General features: G+C 46.0%; 1 protein-coding gene across 2 annotated transcripts in view; it reads right to left on the bottom strand.

Annotated features, from left to right (window-relative positions):
- The window catches only part of BFSP1 (beaded filament structural protein 1), a 39,124-nt gene extending 25,776 nt beyond the window's left edge, over positions 1 to 13,348 (bottom strand). For both annotated transcript variants that reach the window (XM_003933179.4, XM_074406207.1), the window contains exons 1-2: positions 12,972 to 13,348; positions 7,120 to 7,180 (exon numbers count right to left, since the gene is read on the bottom strand). In XM_003933179.4, coding sequence (XP_003933228.2) covers positions 7,120 to 7,180; positions 12,972 to 13,348 — 438 coding nt within the window. The remainder of the gene's footprint in view (positions 1 to 7,119; positions 7,181 to 12,971) is intronic.
- Positions 13,349 to 16,427: the final 3,079 nt, after the last annotated feature.

Genomic DNA, 16,427 nt, shown 5'->3' with positions numbered 1-16,427 from the left:
AATCGATAAATTAATAGTGAGATATCTTCCATTCTTGTTTTCAGATGAGGTCTTTGAAACTGCTGTGTATTGTACACTCATAACACATCTCAATTCAAACTCCCCACATTGCAGGTGCTCCACAGCCACGTGTGGCTGGTGGCTGCCATGCTGCATGGCACTGCTCTATGGGAGCAATTTTCAGCAATGGAAGATCTTGTTCCTCCTCAGTGCTTCTCCAGGTTTCTGCTCCAGGGTGCATCCCCAGGTAAGGAACCCTCGACAGAAGGGGGAAGGACACCAGTGTCCAAAGTACTTCCTCATCCCGGCCCCTGGACTCTCCTACCTGCTCTCTCCACGTCTCCTCCTGATTCCTGGCCCTGGCACCGGGCCCCTGCTGCCACCAGCACCGCTGTCGACTGGGAGAAGCAAGCGCTTGTGGGAAATTCGCTCCCTTCAATAAATCTACGTATGGTCTGAAGTTTTTTAAGTTTTTTGTTTTAAATCAGAAATAAAAGAATGCAACAAATTACAAAAAGGGACACATTTTTCCAGATCCAGGATACTGAACTGTTCAAACTACAAGAATATGAAATCCAACTATGGGACTTAGCTTCTGAGTTCATTCATGTGTTTAATTAATTAGCCATTGACCTTTAACAAGCCCTGCCTTCAGGAGTTTACCATTCTGGGCCCTTAATGATGGGTCCTCACATCCTCTGACCCAAGGATAGTGAGGAAGGGTCTAAGGAAAACTCAGCTGTAGGGTTTCTTCTTCCAAAAGGCGTGTGCTGCCCAGCCCGGGGCCATCAGTCCCAGACTGATGCACTACTGCAAATCCAGGTGTTCCTAGCCCAGGGGAAGTGAGCCCCCTTGGATATCCTGGTGCCTGGCCTTTTGAATTACCCAGAAGTATTTCACAAGCCTGGTGAAGCCCTTTCATTAGAGAAATTGTGGAAAGGGAAGCCTGAATCTTTCCAGCAACAGAAAAGGGTGGAGGAACCAGAAAGACCCTGAGTAATTTGTAAAATACAAAAAACCTGCCAAACCTCGGGAAAAACGGAAACCAGGGCAGTCCCAGGGATCTACGTAGCAGGAGACACTTTGTCCTCAGAGTGACCCAGCTCTGAATCAGTTCATCCCTGCATCCCTCCCCCAGGAGAGCTGTGATTGGCCAGCACGGGCCACATGACCACCGTCTTGCCTGACAGCTGGACCACGTGATGGGAAGGAAACTCACAGTGTTGGGGATGCATCCCTATGCCTTCCAGAGGCAGTGGTTCCCTGTGGAGCGACTCTCAGCCCCAGGGGTGGAACCATACTCTCAGAGAGGCCTGGCTAAATCTGGGCCCGAGGTGCAGGGGTATTGGGTGGATGTTCTGTCTTCCCTCCGCCCCTTTTAAGACTGCTGAGGTTCTGACCTTTCAGAAAGGGAAAAATAAAAAAAATTAAATTAAATTAAAAAACTGCTGAGGATGGGGTGGGACACAGAATTCTCAATCATTCTTACCAAAATGCAGCCATGATTGAGCCACGAAGCTGAAGGACTGGAAATAGGGCTTCAAAAACCCTTTGTGTGATTATTTATAAGAAATCAAACATTCCAAATTTTAGAAATAGAGTGGACCCTAGGGGTCACTGGTACTCTTATGTTTGTTAAGCCACATGTGCCATCCTTTGAACAAAGCAATCCATGGAAGCCAGTGCATTGAAGCAAAGCGAAGAGGCCTCCGTGCCCGGCTGCCCTCTTCCCTCAGAGGGAAGCAACTCCATGCAATGTAAGGGCTCTGTCAAATGCACCTTGAGGTCCAGAGCCTCCCTCCATAGATGCAGGGCTGAGGCCAGACTGATGCAGTGCGTCACTGAGCTCGTGAATGGAAGTTAGTGGAAGACAACGGGGCTGGAAGCTGCCATGGGCTTCTCTCTACTAGCCAAGAGCTGAGTGCTGAGCCCTGACTCCATCCTTCAAGGTGCCTGTCATTCTTCCCCACCTCCCTCTTAGATCATGCCAAAACCACCAGCACTGGGTCCCATCAGTTAAATATTTAAAACTGCTCATATAGTGATAATAAAAGGCCAGTCAGTATTTATCCTTAACATAGGGATTATGCAGATTTTTTTGCAAGCACACTGTCCTGCTTTGAAGATAATCACCTGATAAGCTGACCCCAAACTCCTAAAGGTGAGTAGGGGCCACTGGAATGCACAGCTGCTGATACATTTAGGAAAATTTGTTTTGGAAGTGTTTTCTTTTGTTTGCGCCAGAACTCAGAAATGTGTAGACGCTTGTGTTTTTATTATGCTGTGGATGTTGTCAGCGGAATTTTCAAAAGCTTCACCAGCAGAATCATCTAGATTTTTCTGAATTGAGATTATGGGTCAATAGTCTAATTTTACAAAACATTCCCACCCTGATATTGCCTATGTCCTAAATCTAGACCAGTGGTTCTCAAAGTGTGGTCCCTGGATCACAACACCTGGGAACGGATCAGAAAAGCAAATACTCCAGCAGATGCCAGACCTACTGGCTTAGAATTTCTAGGGCTGGGGCCCAGGAGTTTTAATGTGCCCCCACCTCACCCCAGGTAACACTGATACACACTGAAGTTTTAGAACCACTAATCTAGACTATTTACAGCCATGTTTTTAGAAAGGAGCTGGAGAAATAACTACAATTTGGAGCTTTATAGAAAAATCAGCCCTTTTAACTCAAATGGCTAAGATTAAAAAGGGAGAAAAAAATACAGCGTTGCTGACCTATTCACAGGGATCCTAGAACTCCATCAAAAGCCCAACTGCTAAAGAATGGGTATTAAAGTTCATTAAGATTTCTAGTTATCTGGTATTTAATTAAAAGCACGTGTCCTCCAATGCTAGATGCCAAAAACCCTTCCAAAACTGTTCAGGTTGTTCTTCCAGGTACTGATGCTGGCCTGAAAGGGGGCACTGGGCAAGTTCTACATCTCCCCACCCTCTCGCTTGCCTCTGCCTCAGTTTCCCCAACTCTGCTCTCTCTCCCTTTGCATTCATCCTGACTCTTCCTCTGCTCCCCTTGCCTCTCCAACCCCAGCCTCCTCCTCTTCCTTCCCAGTTTCCTCTCCTTCTCTTCTCTGGATGTTCCTTTCTGGACTCAGAGGAATTTTTGGGCATATGAGGGCATAGCCCTGAAGATAGGGCTTCATGCCGGCACTCCCCTGCACTCCCTGGCCTCTTGCTGCTTTTCACAGGCACCTTTAAGAGACACATGAATTACATGAAAAAGCACATATGTCAGCCTTTAAATATTTTTTATCTTGTTTTTAAGCAAAAGCATTTGACTAGAAGTCACATCATTTTAAAATTCCGGGGATTTTAAAGAAAAAAGGAGAGGGAGATTGTAAAGTCTGCTGCTTACAGTTTCCTAGATAAGCAAATCAGGCATCATAGCAGACCAGTAACCTCATATGTATGTATTTGGTGACTGTGAGTTCTAGAAGTTAGCAAACCCGAATATTTTAAAGTCATCTGCAATTCCTACTACATCAAAAGGCTGAGAAGTTGAATAACTTTGGCCATAGGTTGTAGGTAACGTGTTTAGGAGTTTATTTCACTTCCAAGTGTTATCTGGCTGATAAAACTACAGGAGCTCTTTCTGTAGGCTTGATTACACAGGCAGCATGAAGATATGCATGGTGGTTTTGTGAAAGCAGGGGCCATCAGTCCTTTCATATACACTGCGACATCTTCCAAGTAGGATGCAAAGACTGGGTCAGTGATGTCCCATGGCCGCACCCAGGGATGAATCCTTTGCACAAGTGAGGCCAACAGAAACAGGCACTGAGACTGAGTGGAGAGCTAAAACCTGTTATCTGATGTAAGAAGACGCTCAAAGATCTGGAGGCCAAAATCACTCACATGACCAGCTGACGCAATATGAATTTCAGCCTCTATCATGTCGTCTGATGATCTCAGCAGACACAGAACAAAAGGGTCCAGTGTTCACCTGGCCCTGCCCTTGAAGGACTATCTGGGTTCTCCAGAAATGGACCCCAAGGCAAAGACTGGGTACCTATTGCTTATTTGGGAGGTTATCCCAGAAAGCACAGGTAGGGGAGGGCAGTGAGCCAAGGAAGAGAACAAAACCAGTGAAGGAGTGTGATGAGCAGGTTGCCATGGTAGACAGCTCAGTCCTGCTGGGGACCGTCTGAGGGACCATGTGGAACGCGGCTCTGAACCATCACTATGAGGGGTGGGGAACTTATCCACCTACCCGTCCACAGCAACTGAGGGTTGTTCCTGGGGTGTTAATGCCCAGTGTTTCTGGACTGTCCTTATGTGGGCCATGCCTGTTCCCAGAGCCCAAGAGATGCAAGCAATGATCAGCATGTTCAGCATGTCTGAGTGACCATCGGGGTGGCCCGGGGTATGTGGGCAGGACACCAATATCAAGGTCCATGGGGCCAGCTGTAGCTAAGAACTCTCTGGCTTTGTGTCTGGCCTCTGAGTGACACCGATTCCCTGACTACTCTTTGGAGGTAAAGAATGAACCACAAACACAAAAGACCCCAACTCCTGTTTACACTTACCACAGCTGAGCTGCAAGGCTCTGAAGTCATTTAACCTCACCAAGGGTGAATGTCCTCACTGGCCCAGAGAAGGATTTGGACTAGGTCATTTCTGAAGATAAAACCTGCCCCACCAATAACCACAGGCTGTTCTGAGGCCGCGCAAGGCCCTCCCCAGCTCCCGGCATCTGCCTGCTGTGTTCATGATTTCTACTACTGGCCAAGGACCACCTGCATCTTACTTGCTCTGTCTTTTTCTTTAAATATACTCATTTTTACCTAGATTTACTTGGAAAGGAACATTTTATGTCACCCGCTGTAAACAACAGGTAGTCATAAAAAAATTCACAACAATTAACTATCGCCCCTCCATGCACTTTCTAAAGTCACCTCTCACTTCACCAGGGTTCTGCATCCACACTGTGGAGAAAATCAAGCTCGTGTCTGTCGCATCAAGTGCTCTGTAATAACGATAGTGACCAGGGATTGAGCGCCACCAGGTGACAGGCAAGTCATCCACATTATTACATCATTTAGTTCTCACCAGTCAGGTTGACTTTCACTCCTGTGGTGGGTGGGGAGTATTGTGGTTCCATTTCACAGGGAAGAAGCCGAGGCTCAGAGGGACGAGGCAATTGGCCTACAGTCTCACCGATGCTCAGCAGTAGCTGGGGTCCCTCATCCCAGGCTACACTCCTCTCTGGGGCTGTGCAGCTCACTGTGAGCTGTACTGTCTTACCTGGACCCAGGAGCCAGTCATGTCAATTCCCTGTGCTGGCCATGCCCATGTTCCTGGTAGCATCTTCCCCCAGAACCTTCATCATATTCTTACGGAGCTGATACTTCAAATGTCCACATTCTACGTCACGATATATATGAACGTGTACTATGTGATGCCTTTTCCTTATTTTTCGTTATGTTGCCTTAGTTTTTCTACTGAGAATACGTATTGCTTTTGTAAAAGGAGGAAAACAAGAGAAAGTTGAAGCTTGTTTTTTAAATTCACTGTCATTTTCCATCAAGGGTAAAAGAGGAATCCCCTTCTTCCTCCCCTTTCTTTGAAGAGTACCCAGGATGACACTGTGTGAGTGACAAATGAAGAGAAAGCCCCGCCTGCAGTGATGACAGATGCTCACAAAGCACCAGGTAGAAGTGTTGGGGACAGGGTCTGGGAGGGCCGGAGTGACTGGCAGCCCGAGGTTGCCACCCAACACAGGAATGGGGATGAGCTACAGGTGTCAGTAGAACAGCAAGGTGATGCCGGATATTAACAAGGCCCAACTCCCAGCTCAGAGGTCGGACAGGCTGAGGCTGTTATTCTCCACCCACTACTGAGTCTGTGTCTTCAGATCTTTCCTGAAGCGCGTTCTCACTGCCATCTCTGTGTTTCTACCTGGGGTGCCCATGTGTCCCACTAGCTGGCTTGAGACAGTCCCAGTCTGCATTGACTGACCTGTGTAATTATGGACAGCACCCTCTTTTGCACACTGTCCTGGTTTGAACACATTATACGTGCTCACACGCAGAGGGGCAGGTAACATAGACAAAGCAAAATTGGGTTTCCTTAGAATTCTATTTCTGATTTTCCCCTCAATCAGCAGAGTAATCCTAGACAGCAAAGGCTGGCCAAAGTGAAGGGATGGCAAAGAGCTGGCACTAACCCTGACTGTCCAAAGTGGCTGCCTGGCGTTCCACGTGGCAAAGAAGCCTAAAGCATACCTAGGCATGACAGGGAAGAGTCTGTGGTTTTGTCAGCAATTTTGATGAGTTGTAGGCATGGAAGGGGCAGGGAAGGGCAGCCATGTGCCCTAATGAAGCAGCCCTTCCACTAAATAGTCTCCATGGGTCATTCCGCTCTGACATTTGAGCTCAGAAATGATCAGAAAACGGCCAGGCTTAAAGCTATCTGCCATCCCTGGTTCTGACCAACCCTGGTGGTCCAGAATCATTCTGCTTTTTGGTGGTGAGAGTCTCCTGGCAAAAGCAGAAAATCCAATCAGTTAGTTAGAATGATAATGGAGAATCCCAAGAAGGAAATCACTCCTGTTCTGCAAAGAACAACTCCACGTAACCCTGCAGGAAGGTCAAGTGGCTAAGAACCCCTGGCACCTCCCCTGGGGCTTTTGGTCATGTATAAATGAGAGTTCTAAAAAAAAAGTTGAAATTTCTTCCTCTGTTCTCTTGAGACTTCTCCTGTGGAGCAGCAATCTCAACACTCATAGCTAACAGGACAGAGATATCGCTGTGTCCAAATAACCACGGCCCAAAGCAAGAGCCTTCCTAAATTTGGTGTTGGGAATCAGTACCTCTGACAGGTAAAACAGCAGCTTGTCATTGTGATGCTGGCAGCTTTTGCCAGCCTAGCATAGCCAACGAGCTTCATAGTCTGTGTTTCTCTCATGCGAGAGGGGTGTGTGTTTAGGTGTGAGAGTTCACACACCTAAACAGTTGAAATTAAGAAGTCAGGAAAGAGAGCGAATGCAAAAGAAGTGACCGCTAAAGTAACATAAAGAAGAAGCATGTGAAACATGCCTTTCCACCATTCGGTTCAGCACTGCAATGAAGCCACAAAAGCCCAATGATGTGTTCCACTCACCTTGTTAAGCCGTTCAAGCATTTCTTTTAGCAGCAGTTGACATTCACACTCATTTTCATACCTGCAAATTGGACACGTAAGTGAGCTATGGGTGGTTATCATGCCTTCATATGTGTGGATCACATAATCAGCATTAAATTCAACCTGGGTACGATGCCCTCTTCTCTAAAGAGAGGGTATTAATTTTAAAGTAGTAGCTAATGAATGCTGCATTTTCTAGCTGACTGCCTCCCAATGCTTTTCACGTTTTGGTGCGTGCAGAAAGTGGTAACTTTGCACACTGCATGGGGTAACCGGGGCAGTTAGTGGAATAGGAGTCTCCCAGCCTGAAGGCCCAAACAGCCCCTACAGCCTTATTCCCAGCCACCTCGAGGATAAGGGAATTATATTCTGGCCTATCTATACCCAAGTGCAGCAGTGGCAGAGACAGGAGACTGCCCTGCACAGTCTACACCACCATTAACCTGACCGTACTTGGATTTCCTATACTATTTTATTTGCTGACACACGTAACATGTCTATTTTTCTGGATTGTGACATTTAATCCTTACAACACCCTAGAGGAAAGCAGTCGTTGTTAGTGCTGCGTTAAAGATGAGGAAGCTCTGGCGGATGCTCCCAGCACTTCCCCCTCGTCCCAGAAGCATCACTCCCACACAGTGCTGGCCTCCTCTGGGCAGGTGGGTGGGGCAGGCTAGACATGCCAGGGAGTCAGGCCCCTGGGAGCAGCCCCCAAACTCTGAAGGAGGCAAGTTGGCACATAAATACCCCAGCTCCTTCTCTGCTCAGCTGGGATAACTGAGGCAGGTTCTATTCCCAGCAGGTGGAGCTCCGGTTGCCCGCGATGGAAACTTGCTTGCTAATGCACTCAGCACTGGCTGTCCTCCCTTCCTGTCTCATCTCTTCACTCCCCTACTGATGCTCCGAGATCATGTTCCAAAGAAGCTACTTGACCCCAACTCCCTGTCTTAGGCTTGGATTCTGGTGGACTCCAAACTGAGAGAAGGGTGGAGTCAGGACTGACACTTGAGTTAGACACCAAAAACTGCTTTGATAACCACACTATATTGTCTGGATAGAGCAACAAACTCCCCCAATTTAAACATTCACAAGATTAAGAAAGCAACAGATACTAGGAACAGATGTATTTTTTTTTCTTCTAGTTGATTCCTTTCTGGACTTCTAGAAAATGATAGGGATTAGGGAAGCAGAGACTCCAAAATTCATTCTGGTCGGAATGAAGGTTTCCCTCTATGGGAATTTTAACCCTGAAGAGAGAAGATTCCTTCCTAAATGACCCCTCCCCTTGTTGCCTGTAAGGTAATCCCCAAATACCCATTCTCATCTTCTTCGGGAGTTAGAGCCCTTGATGTGTGGCAGGTGCAGGACTGCCTAGAAGAGAGACTACATTTTCCAGCATACCTTGCAGCCAGGTGTGGCCATGTGACTAAGTCCTGACCAATGGGATGGAAGCATAAGTCTGCGTGCCAGCTTTTAGATACCTTTAGTAAGCAATGGTGTCTGTGTGCTCTTTTCTTCTGATTTTCCATCCCTCCCTCCATCCTGCAGCCAGAAACATGAATATTCCCTTGCTGAAGGCCACACAGAACCTTTTGTGTCCCAAATACTGTAGAGCATCATACTAAACTGCTTATCCATTCCTTATACAAGAGAGAAACATTTTGGATAAGCCAATATCACTTTTTCTGTTTTTTTTTTCGGGGTGGGAAGGTGGCAAAATATGCATAACATAAAATTTACCATCTTAACCATTTTAAGTATACAGTTTGTGATAGTAAATACATTCATAATCTTGTGAAATCACCACCAACATCCACCTCTGTAACTCCTCATCTTGCAAAGCTGAGACTCTGTACCCATTAAATACTAACTCCCCATTTTCTCCCTCCTCAGCCCTGGTAACCGCCATTGTACTTTCTATATGAGTTTGACAAGTCCAACCACCTTATGTAAGTGGAATCATACAATATTTTTCTTTTTGTGACTGGCTTATTTCACTTAGCATAATGTCTTCAAGTTTCAATCATATTTTAGCATATGTCGGAATTTCCTTCCTTTTTAAGTGTGTACAATATTCTATGTATATGCCACATTCTGTTTATTCCTTTGTCAATGTACACTTGAATCCCTTCTACATTTTAGCTATTGTGGACAATGCTGTTATGCACATGGGTGTACAAGTATCTCTTCAAGACCCTCTTTCAGTTCTTTTGGGTATATGCGCAGAAATGGAATTGTTACATCACATGGTAATTCTATTTTTTAATTCTTTGAGGAACTGCCTTACTGTTTTCCATAATAGCTGTACCATTTTATAGTCCCATCAACAATCCACAATTTCTCCACATCCTAACAAACATTTATTTTCTGTTTGTTTTCTTTTTTATAGTTGTCATCCTAATTGGTCTGAAGTAGGCCAATGTCAGTTTGGAGTTTATGTCATTCATAGTTGAAACCAATCCTAATTAACACCAAGCCTAACCCACAAAGCATAAAATGGAAAAACTGGCTTCAATTAACTGATTGTTTCACATAAATTATTTTTAGTTTTCAACAATTTGGATAATTGACTCTGTCATTGCATTTTGGTAGTTTTGTTTTTATTTCACTCTTGTTTTATTTAGTGTTTTGTTTAGTCTTTGACCTGTTAAAGACCTGATTTTGAAATTATTCAACTGCCAGGTAGAGACTGTGCCTAATGCTGGCATGGAACCAAGGCTGTACCTACTAACCCCTTTCCACATATTTTCACCTGGCTTTAGCTAGCCATCAACTCACACTTGGTGTGGATGTGGATGTGGATGTGGATGTATGTGCCTATGGATGTGGATGAGTGTGATTTCTACAATGAGTTACAATTCCCACTACCCTCTCAGGCCCTCTCCCAGGCTCAGTTTCCAAATGTCAAAATCCAAATGTCAAAACTTCTCCAAGGGGGCAAAGGGAGGGACTAAATTAATATGAATTTTAAATAAATCACAGAGCCCGAAGGAACTGCTTCATGATGGGCATATAACTCAGAGCCAATCAGTAAAAGACCAGGAAAACTCAACATAGCCTTTCCTTCAACAAGGATTCATGGATGTCATGCTTGCCAGCCGAAGTACAGTAGACTGTGGTCTAATGCCAGCACAAAGGCCATCCAGAGAATCCTGACGGCCCATCAAGCTTCCCTGGATGTCTGAACCACAGGGCACTTCCCCCCTTTGCTTTGGAGAACATGAGCTTCGTCTGAATGAGTTCCTATTTTTGGACCTTACACTGCAGGAGTACAAGAATGGATTCTCTCAAGATACAGTGCTCCCAAAAGAACATAGACCCGGGGTGAGAAAACCCAGGTTCGAGCTCTCCCACCCACAGGCCCTCTCCCAGGCTCAGTTTCCCCATGAAGTGCTACAACAGGTGGATTTTCAGGTCCCTTCTACCAGCTGCAAGTCTGTTACTATAGATCAAAACCCAAAACAAAAGAGCTGACAGGAATCGAATCAATAAATGTGATTTGATAAATGCCTTCAGAACACAACATTGACTAATCTACCCAAGATTCGGATTCAGAAACTGGAACTCAAACATAGAGCAGGTTTGGAGAAATTCTCTGGCTACCCTATACTGGAATTTCCAAATCTGGCTGGAATGACCAGTGACACTCATTAAAAATATAAGTTTTGGGGCTCCACTTGAGGTCCAGGTTAGGGGTGGTACATCTCCATTTTAAAATTCATTTATGCAATTTTAAATGGATAAGTATCTTACATGGTTAAATATTTGTGTGTGTGCGTGTGTGTGTGGGTATGAGCATGTGTGATAGAGTCTGGTCCTCCTAAGTAACTGGAACTACAGGCGCACACCACCACACCTGGCTAATTTTTGTATTCCTTAAAGTAGAGATACGGTTTCGCAATATTGGCCAGACTGATCTTGAACTCCTGACCTCAAGTGATCTGCCTGCCTTAGCCTCCCAAAGTCCTGGGATTATAGACGGGAGCCACCACACCTGGCCCATGGCTAAATAATTTTTTAAAGATATAAAAAGATTTTCTTAAAAGTCTCCTTCCCACCTCCGTCTCCCAATTGCCCAGTTCCTACTCACTTATGCCCCTCAGGTAGCCAGTGTCACTGGGGCATGTGTGTGTGTGTGTGTGTGTGTGTGTGTGTGTGTATGTGTGTGTGTGTGTCTTTGTGTGTCTCCCGAAATTCTTTTTATGCAAGTAAAAAAAAACCTCTCCTCTTCTCCCCTTTTAAGAAACTAAATAACGATAACATATTTTTCTTTGCATAGTATTCCATTACAGGGATGAAGTACATGTCTCCTATTAATGGCCATTTATTTGGTTCCAGGCTTATTGCAGATCCTGCTGCAGCAAGTGTCTGTGCAGGCACGCAGTTTCATACCTGCTGGAGAGCATCATATAATAAATTCCTCAAAGCGGCCCTCCAAGTCAAAGAGCGCACATATTTGTAACTTGAAAAAATGTTAACAAATTGCATCTTTATTTTTTTTAATAGCTCCTAGGTGATTTTAACACATTATTCAATCTGTGGGAGGGGAGATCATGCCCTGAACAAGTGCTCCTTAATCTTCAATGTTTAACTTTTCTTTTTTTTTTTTTTTTTCTTTTTTTTTTTTTTTGAGACTGAGTCTTGCTCTGTTGCCCAGGCTGGAGTGCAGTGGTGCAATCATGGCTCACTACAACCTCCGCCTCCTGGGTTCAAGCAATTGTCCTGCCTCAGCCAACTGAGTAGCTGGGACTACAGGCGCGCACTGCACCCGGCTAGTATTTTGTATTTTAGTAGAGACGGGGTTTCACCATGTTGCCCAGGCTGGCAGCGAACTCCTGAGCTCAGGCAATCCTTCCGCCTGGGCCTCCCGCTGAAGTGCTGGGATTACAGGAGTGAGCCACTGCGCAGGCCAACGTTTAAGTTTTTAAACTGCGGATCACCCGGGGAGCTTGTTAAAACGCAGATTCTGATTCTGGAGTTCTGGGGTAGGCCCAAGTATCTATATTTCTAGCAGGCTCCCGGGTGATGGCAATACTGCAGGTCCATGGACCGCACTTTGAGTAGCAAGACCCTAGAGGACAGGTATTGAACATAATTTCCAGGTGTCAGCTGCCATGCCGTGAAGGCAGTTAGACTTAGGATGCCCAGAACGTAAATTCCAATCCCAGGTCAGCAATTCACTAGCTGAGGGAGCTGAGGGGCCTTGCCTCAAATCCCCACATTTTCTGAGCCTCAGTCGCCTCATCTGTAAAACAGGGGCAGTACAGATAAGTCTGTAAGGATTAAATAACATTGATACATCTCAAAAACAATGTGCTGAGCAAAAGAAGCCAGGCAATAGAGTACATCCCGTTAGATTCTATGTTTGTGGAATTGTAGAACAGGCAAAGTCAACCTACGGTGACAGAAATCAGAACGGGCGCCTGTGGTCTGGGGCAAAAGGGATTGACTGGGAAAGGGGAGGAGGGAACTTTCAGGGGTAGTGGAAATACCTCGCTTGTTTTCCTGGTAACACGGGTATGTACATTTGTCAGAATTCACTGAACTGTGCACTTAAAATCTGTGCATTTTATAACATGTAAGTTATACCTAAATTTAAAAACATATGAAGAGTAAGTGGTACAACTTCGTGTAAGCCGTGGCGTGCCATCGAAATAGAAGCTAGTCTTAGCTTAAGGAAAAGTGCCATCTGCGTGCAGGGATGAGGTCATCGATCGCCAGGGGACCAGAGACGGCTCTCCACCCCTGCATGGGAGGCCGCGTGCTCCCAGCCCCGCGCCGCCGGGGCCGCCCACGCCCTGCCTCGGTTTCCCCCGATGGCCGCCGCTTACTTGCTCCGGAACTCGTCGAGCGCGCGCTGTGCCTCGGTACCCTGGCGCTCCAGCCGGGCGCGCTCGGCCGCCAGGTCCCGGGAGCGCTGGCGGTTGCTCTCGACTTGGCGGGCGAGGGCGTCCTCGGGCCCCGCCAGCTCGCCCAGGCGCTGGAAGGCGTCCAGCTGCCGCCGCAGCCCGGCATGGCGCTGCTCGAGCGCTCGGGCCCGCTGGACGTGGGCGGCCACGCGCTCGCCGAGCCCCTGCAGCGCCGCCAAGCTGGTCGTCCCAGGCCAGGCCTCGTCGGCCGGGCGCTCGGGCTCGGCGGTGCGCGAAGCCTCGTCGGCGCGCTGGTACTGCTCCTTGCGGGTCTGGAAGACATAGCTGCGCCGGTACATGGCTGCTCTGGCGCGGGCGCGCGGATGGCGCGGAGCCGGCTCTCCAGGAGGCCCCCGGCGCAGCCCGCAGCCCGATAAATAAACACCGGAGGCCCCCGGCGCGCTGCTGGGACGTTCCAGAGCCGATCAGCAGTTGGGCGCCACGCTGGGCCCGGGCGAGGGAGAAGAAAAGAGCAGCGGCCCGCTTTGTGCGGCGGATTAGCGGCCCATACAGCTCCGGGGTTGGAAGGTTACACTGGGCAATGAGGGTTTTGTTCCCTGATTGTTCGGGTCTGTTGCTTTTGATTGAATGGAGGGTCAGGGGACACGGGAGGCATGACGCTCTTTTGACTGGTTCCACTGGGGACTGTGAAGGAATCCCCAGGCGAGCTCTTTAAACTTGGACTAGCTCAAGAGCCCAAGACTTGTCACTTGTCTCCTCTCTCATTAAAACTCTCAGCTACAGAACTCTTTAACAATGCTTTTTTTTTCTGATTACTTAAGCAATTTTTTTTGTCTTTTTATTTCCAAGTGTTCGGCTATCCATACAGCAATTCTTTTTCATAATCATAACATGACATTTAGGATCGCTCCCTATGCCAGAGGTTCTTAACCACGGATGCAAAATAAAATGGCATGTCTTTGTAAGTAGTAAGGTTTGTCAAAAGTAATTTGTTAGTAATACCGGTGCATATTTGTATGAGCCTACAACTTAGGAGACATACAATTTAGGAGACATTCACGGTTATGTTATTATAATTCACCCATGCTCTGATGGAGTTTGACATCCTTTCTTGAATGGAAAAAACAAATAGAGCCCCCACACATGGCATTGCTATAATAGGTGGCTCACGCCTGTAATCCTAGCACTTTAGAAGGCCGAGGTGGGCGGATCACTTGACGTCAGGGGTTCGAGGCCAGCTTGGCCAACATGGTGAAACCTCGTCTCTACTAAAAATGCAAAAATTAGCCGGGCTTGGTGGCGCGTGCCTGTCATCTCAGCTACCCAGGAGGCTAAGGCAGGAGAATTGCGGAACTCGGAAGACCGAGGCTGCAGTGAGCCGAGATTGTGCCACTGTATTCCAGCCAGGGTGACAGAGTGAGACTCAATCTCAAAAACAAAACAAAACAAAAAAAAAGATTCTTTCTTTTCTTCTTTGACATAAAATTTAATACAAAAAAAGTGTAATAAAAAATGAGACGAGATTTAGCTATGTTGCCCAGGCTAGTCTCAATCTCCTGGGCTCAAATGATCTGCCATGAATTGGCCAATCCTCAATTACAGAATAATAAAGGATTTCCCCCACTGTGTTTCATTTTAATTTTTATTATGGAACTAACAGTTGGATTTTCAGGACAATCTTTTAGAAAAAGAAAATACAGGCCGGGCGCGGTGGCTCAAGCCTGTAATCCCAGCACTTTGGGAGGCCGAGACGGGTGGATCACAAGGTCAAGAGATCGAGACCATCCTGGTCAACATGGTGAAACCCCGTCTCTACTAAAAATGCAAAAAATTAGCTGGACATGGTGGCGCGTGCCTGTAATCCCAGCTACTCGAGAGGCTGAGGCAGGAGAATTGCCTGAACCCGGGAGGCGGAGGTTGTGGTGAGCCGAGATCGTGCCATTGCACTCCAGCCTGGGTAACAAGAGCGAAACTCCATCTCAAAAAAAAAAAAAAAAAGAAAAAAGAAAAAGAAAAACAAAATACATATATATGCATATATATATATATATATATATATATATATATATAAAATAGCTAGACTTTGACAAATTTAAAAGTAAATTGTGGGTGCTGAAAGAAATTACTATCACTTAACGACCTGAATATAAATATTTTATCATATCTCCAACTTTAAAAATTATTTTCAAAAGGGCTGTTTTCTTAAAAGTAAGGATTAGTAGCACCATATAATTACTAACTATATGAATTGCATGTGATTATACTACAAATTAAAATCATAGTTATCAAAGATAGAGAAAGAAAATTACACAGATCTTTGTGGAGTTTATTATTACTCCAGATTATTACCTTAAGATAATAGATTCAGTCAGGAATAAAGCTATGTAAGGCCCTAAACTATGCTGGTGGCATGGTTATTGCTCTATTTTCTTAAACCATTTAAAATTAGATTTGGCCAGGTGCAGTGGCCTATGCCTATAATCCAGAACTCTGGGAGGCCAAAATGGGAGGATCTCATGAGGTCAGGAGTTCAAGATGAGCCTGGGCAGCATAGTGAGATCTCATTTCTTTTATTTGTAAAAATAAAAATAAATAAAAGTACATAAAATTTGATTGTGTGGTCATATTGAGGAGAACCACATGAATATTTTTGTAGGTGCACATACACCATGCTAATAGCATGGTAAATTGACTTCGGGCTTCCTCAAGAGCAAGACCAACATATAGCAAGAGTTATAAAATCATTTGTTCGGCCAGGCATGGTGGCTCACGCCTGTAATTCCAGCACTTTAGGAGGCCGAGGCAGGTGGATCATTTGCAGCTAGGAGTTCGAGACCAACCTGAAACTCCATCTCTACTAAAAATACACAATTAGCCAGGAGTGGTGGTGCATGCCTGTAATCCCCAGCTACTCAGGAGGCTAAGGCAGGATAATTGCTTGAACCAGAAAGGTGGACATTGTGTTGAGCCAAGATCGCGCCATTGCACTCTAGCCTGGGCAACAAGAGCGAAACTTGGTCTCAAAAAATAGAAAAAAAAAAAAAAAAAAAAAAGAGCCAGGCGCGGTGGCTCACGCCTGTAATCCCAGCACTCTGGGAGGCCGAGGCAGGCAGATCACAAGATCAAGAGATCGATACCATCCTGGCCAACGTGGTGAAACCCCGTCTCTATTAAAAATACAAAAATTAGCTGGGCGTGGTGGTGCACACCTGTAATCCCAGCTACTCAGGAGGCTGAGGCATGAGAATTGCTTGAACCCAGGAGGCGGAGGTTGCGGTGAGCCGAGATCCCACCACTGCACTCCAGTCTGGTGCCTGGCAATGGAGCGAGACTCTGTCTAAAAAAAAAAAAAATAAGAATAATAAAATCATTTGTTCCCTTTGATATCATGTATCAGTCAGCTATTGCTACAGAACA

The sequence above is a fragment of the Saimiri boliviensis genome, chromosome 9 (genome assembly GCF_048565385.1).
Source record: "Saimiri boliviensis isolate mSaiBol1 chromosome 9, mSaiBol1.pri, whole genome shotgun sequence".
NCBI classification, from domain to species: domain Eukaryota; kingdom Metazoa; phylum Chordata; class Mammalia; order Primates; family Cebidae; genus Saimiri; species Saimiri boliviensis.
This window is presented reverse-complemented; position numbering and strand designations above follow the sequence as displayed.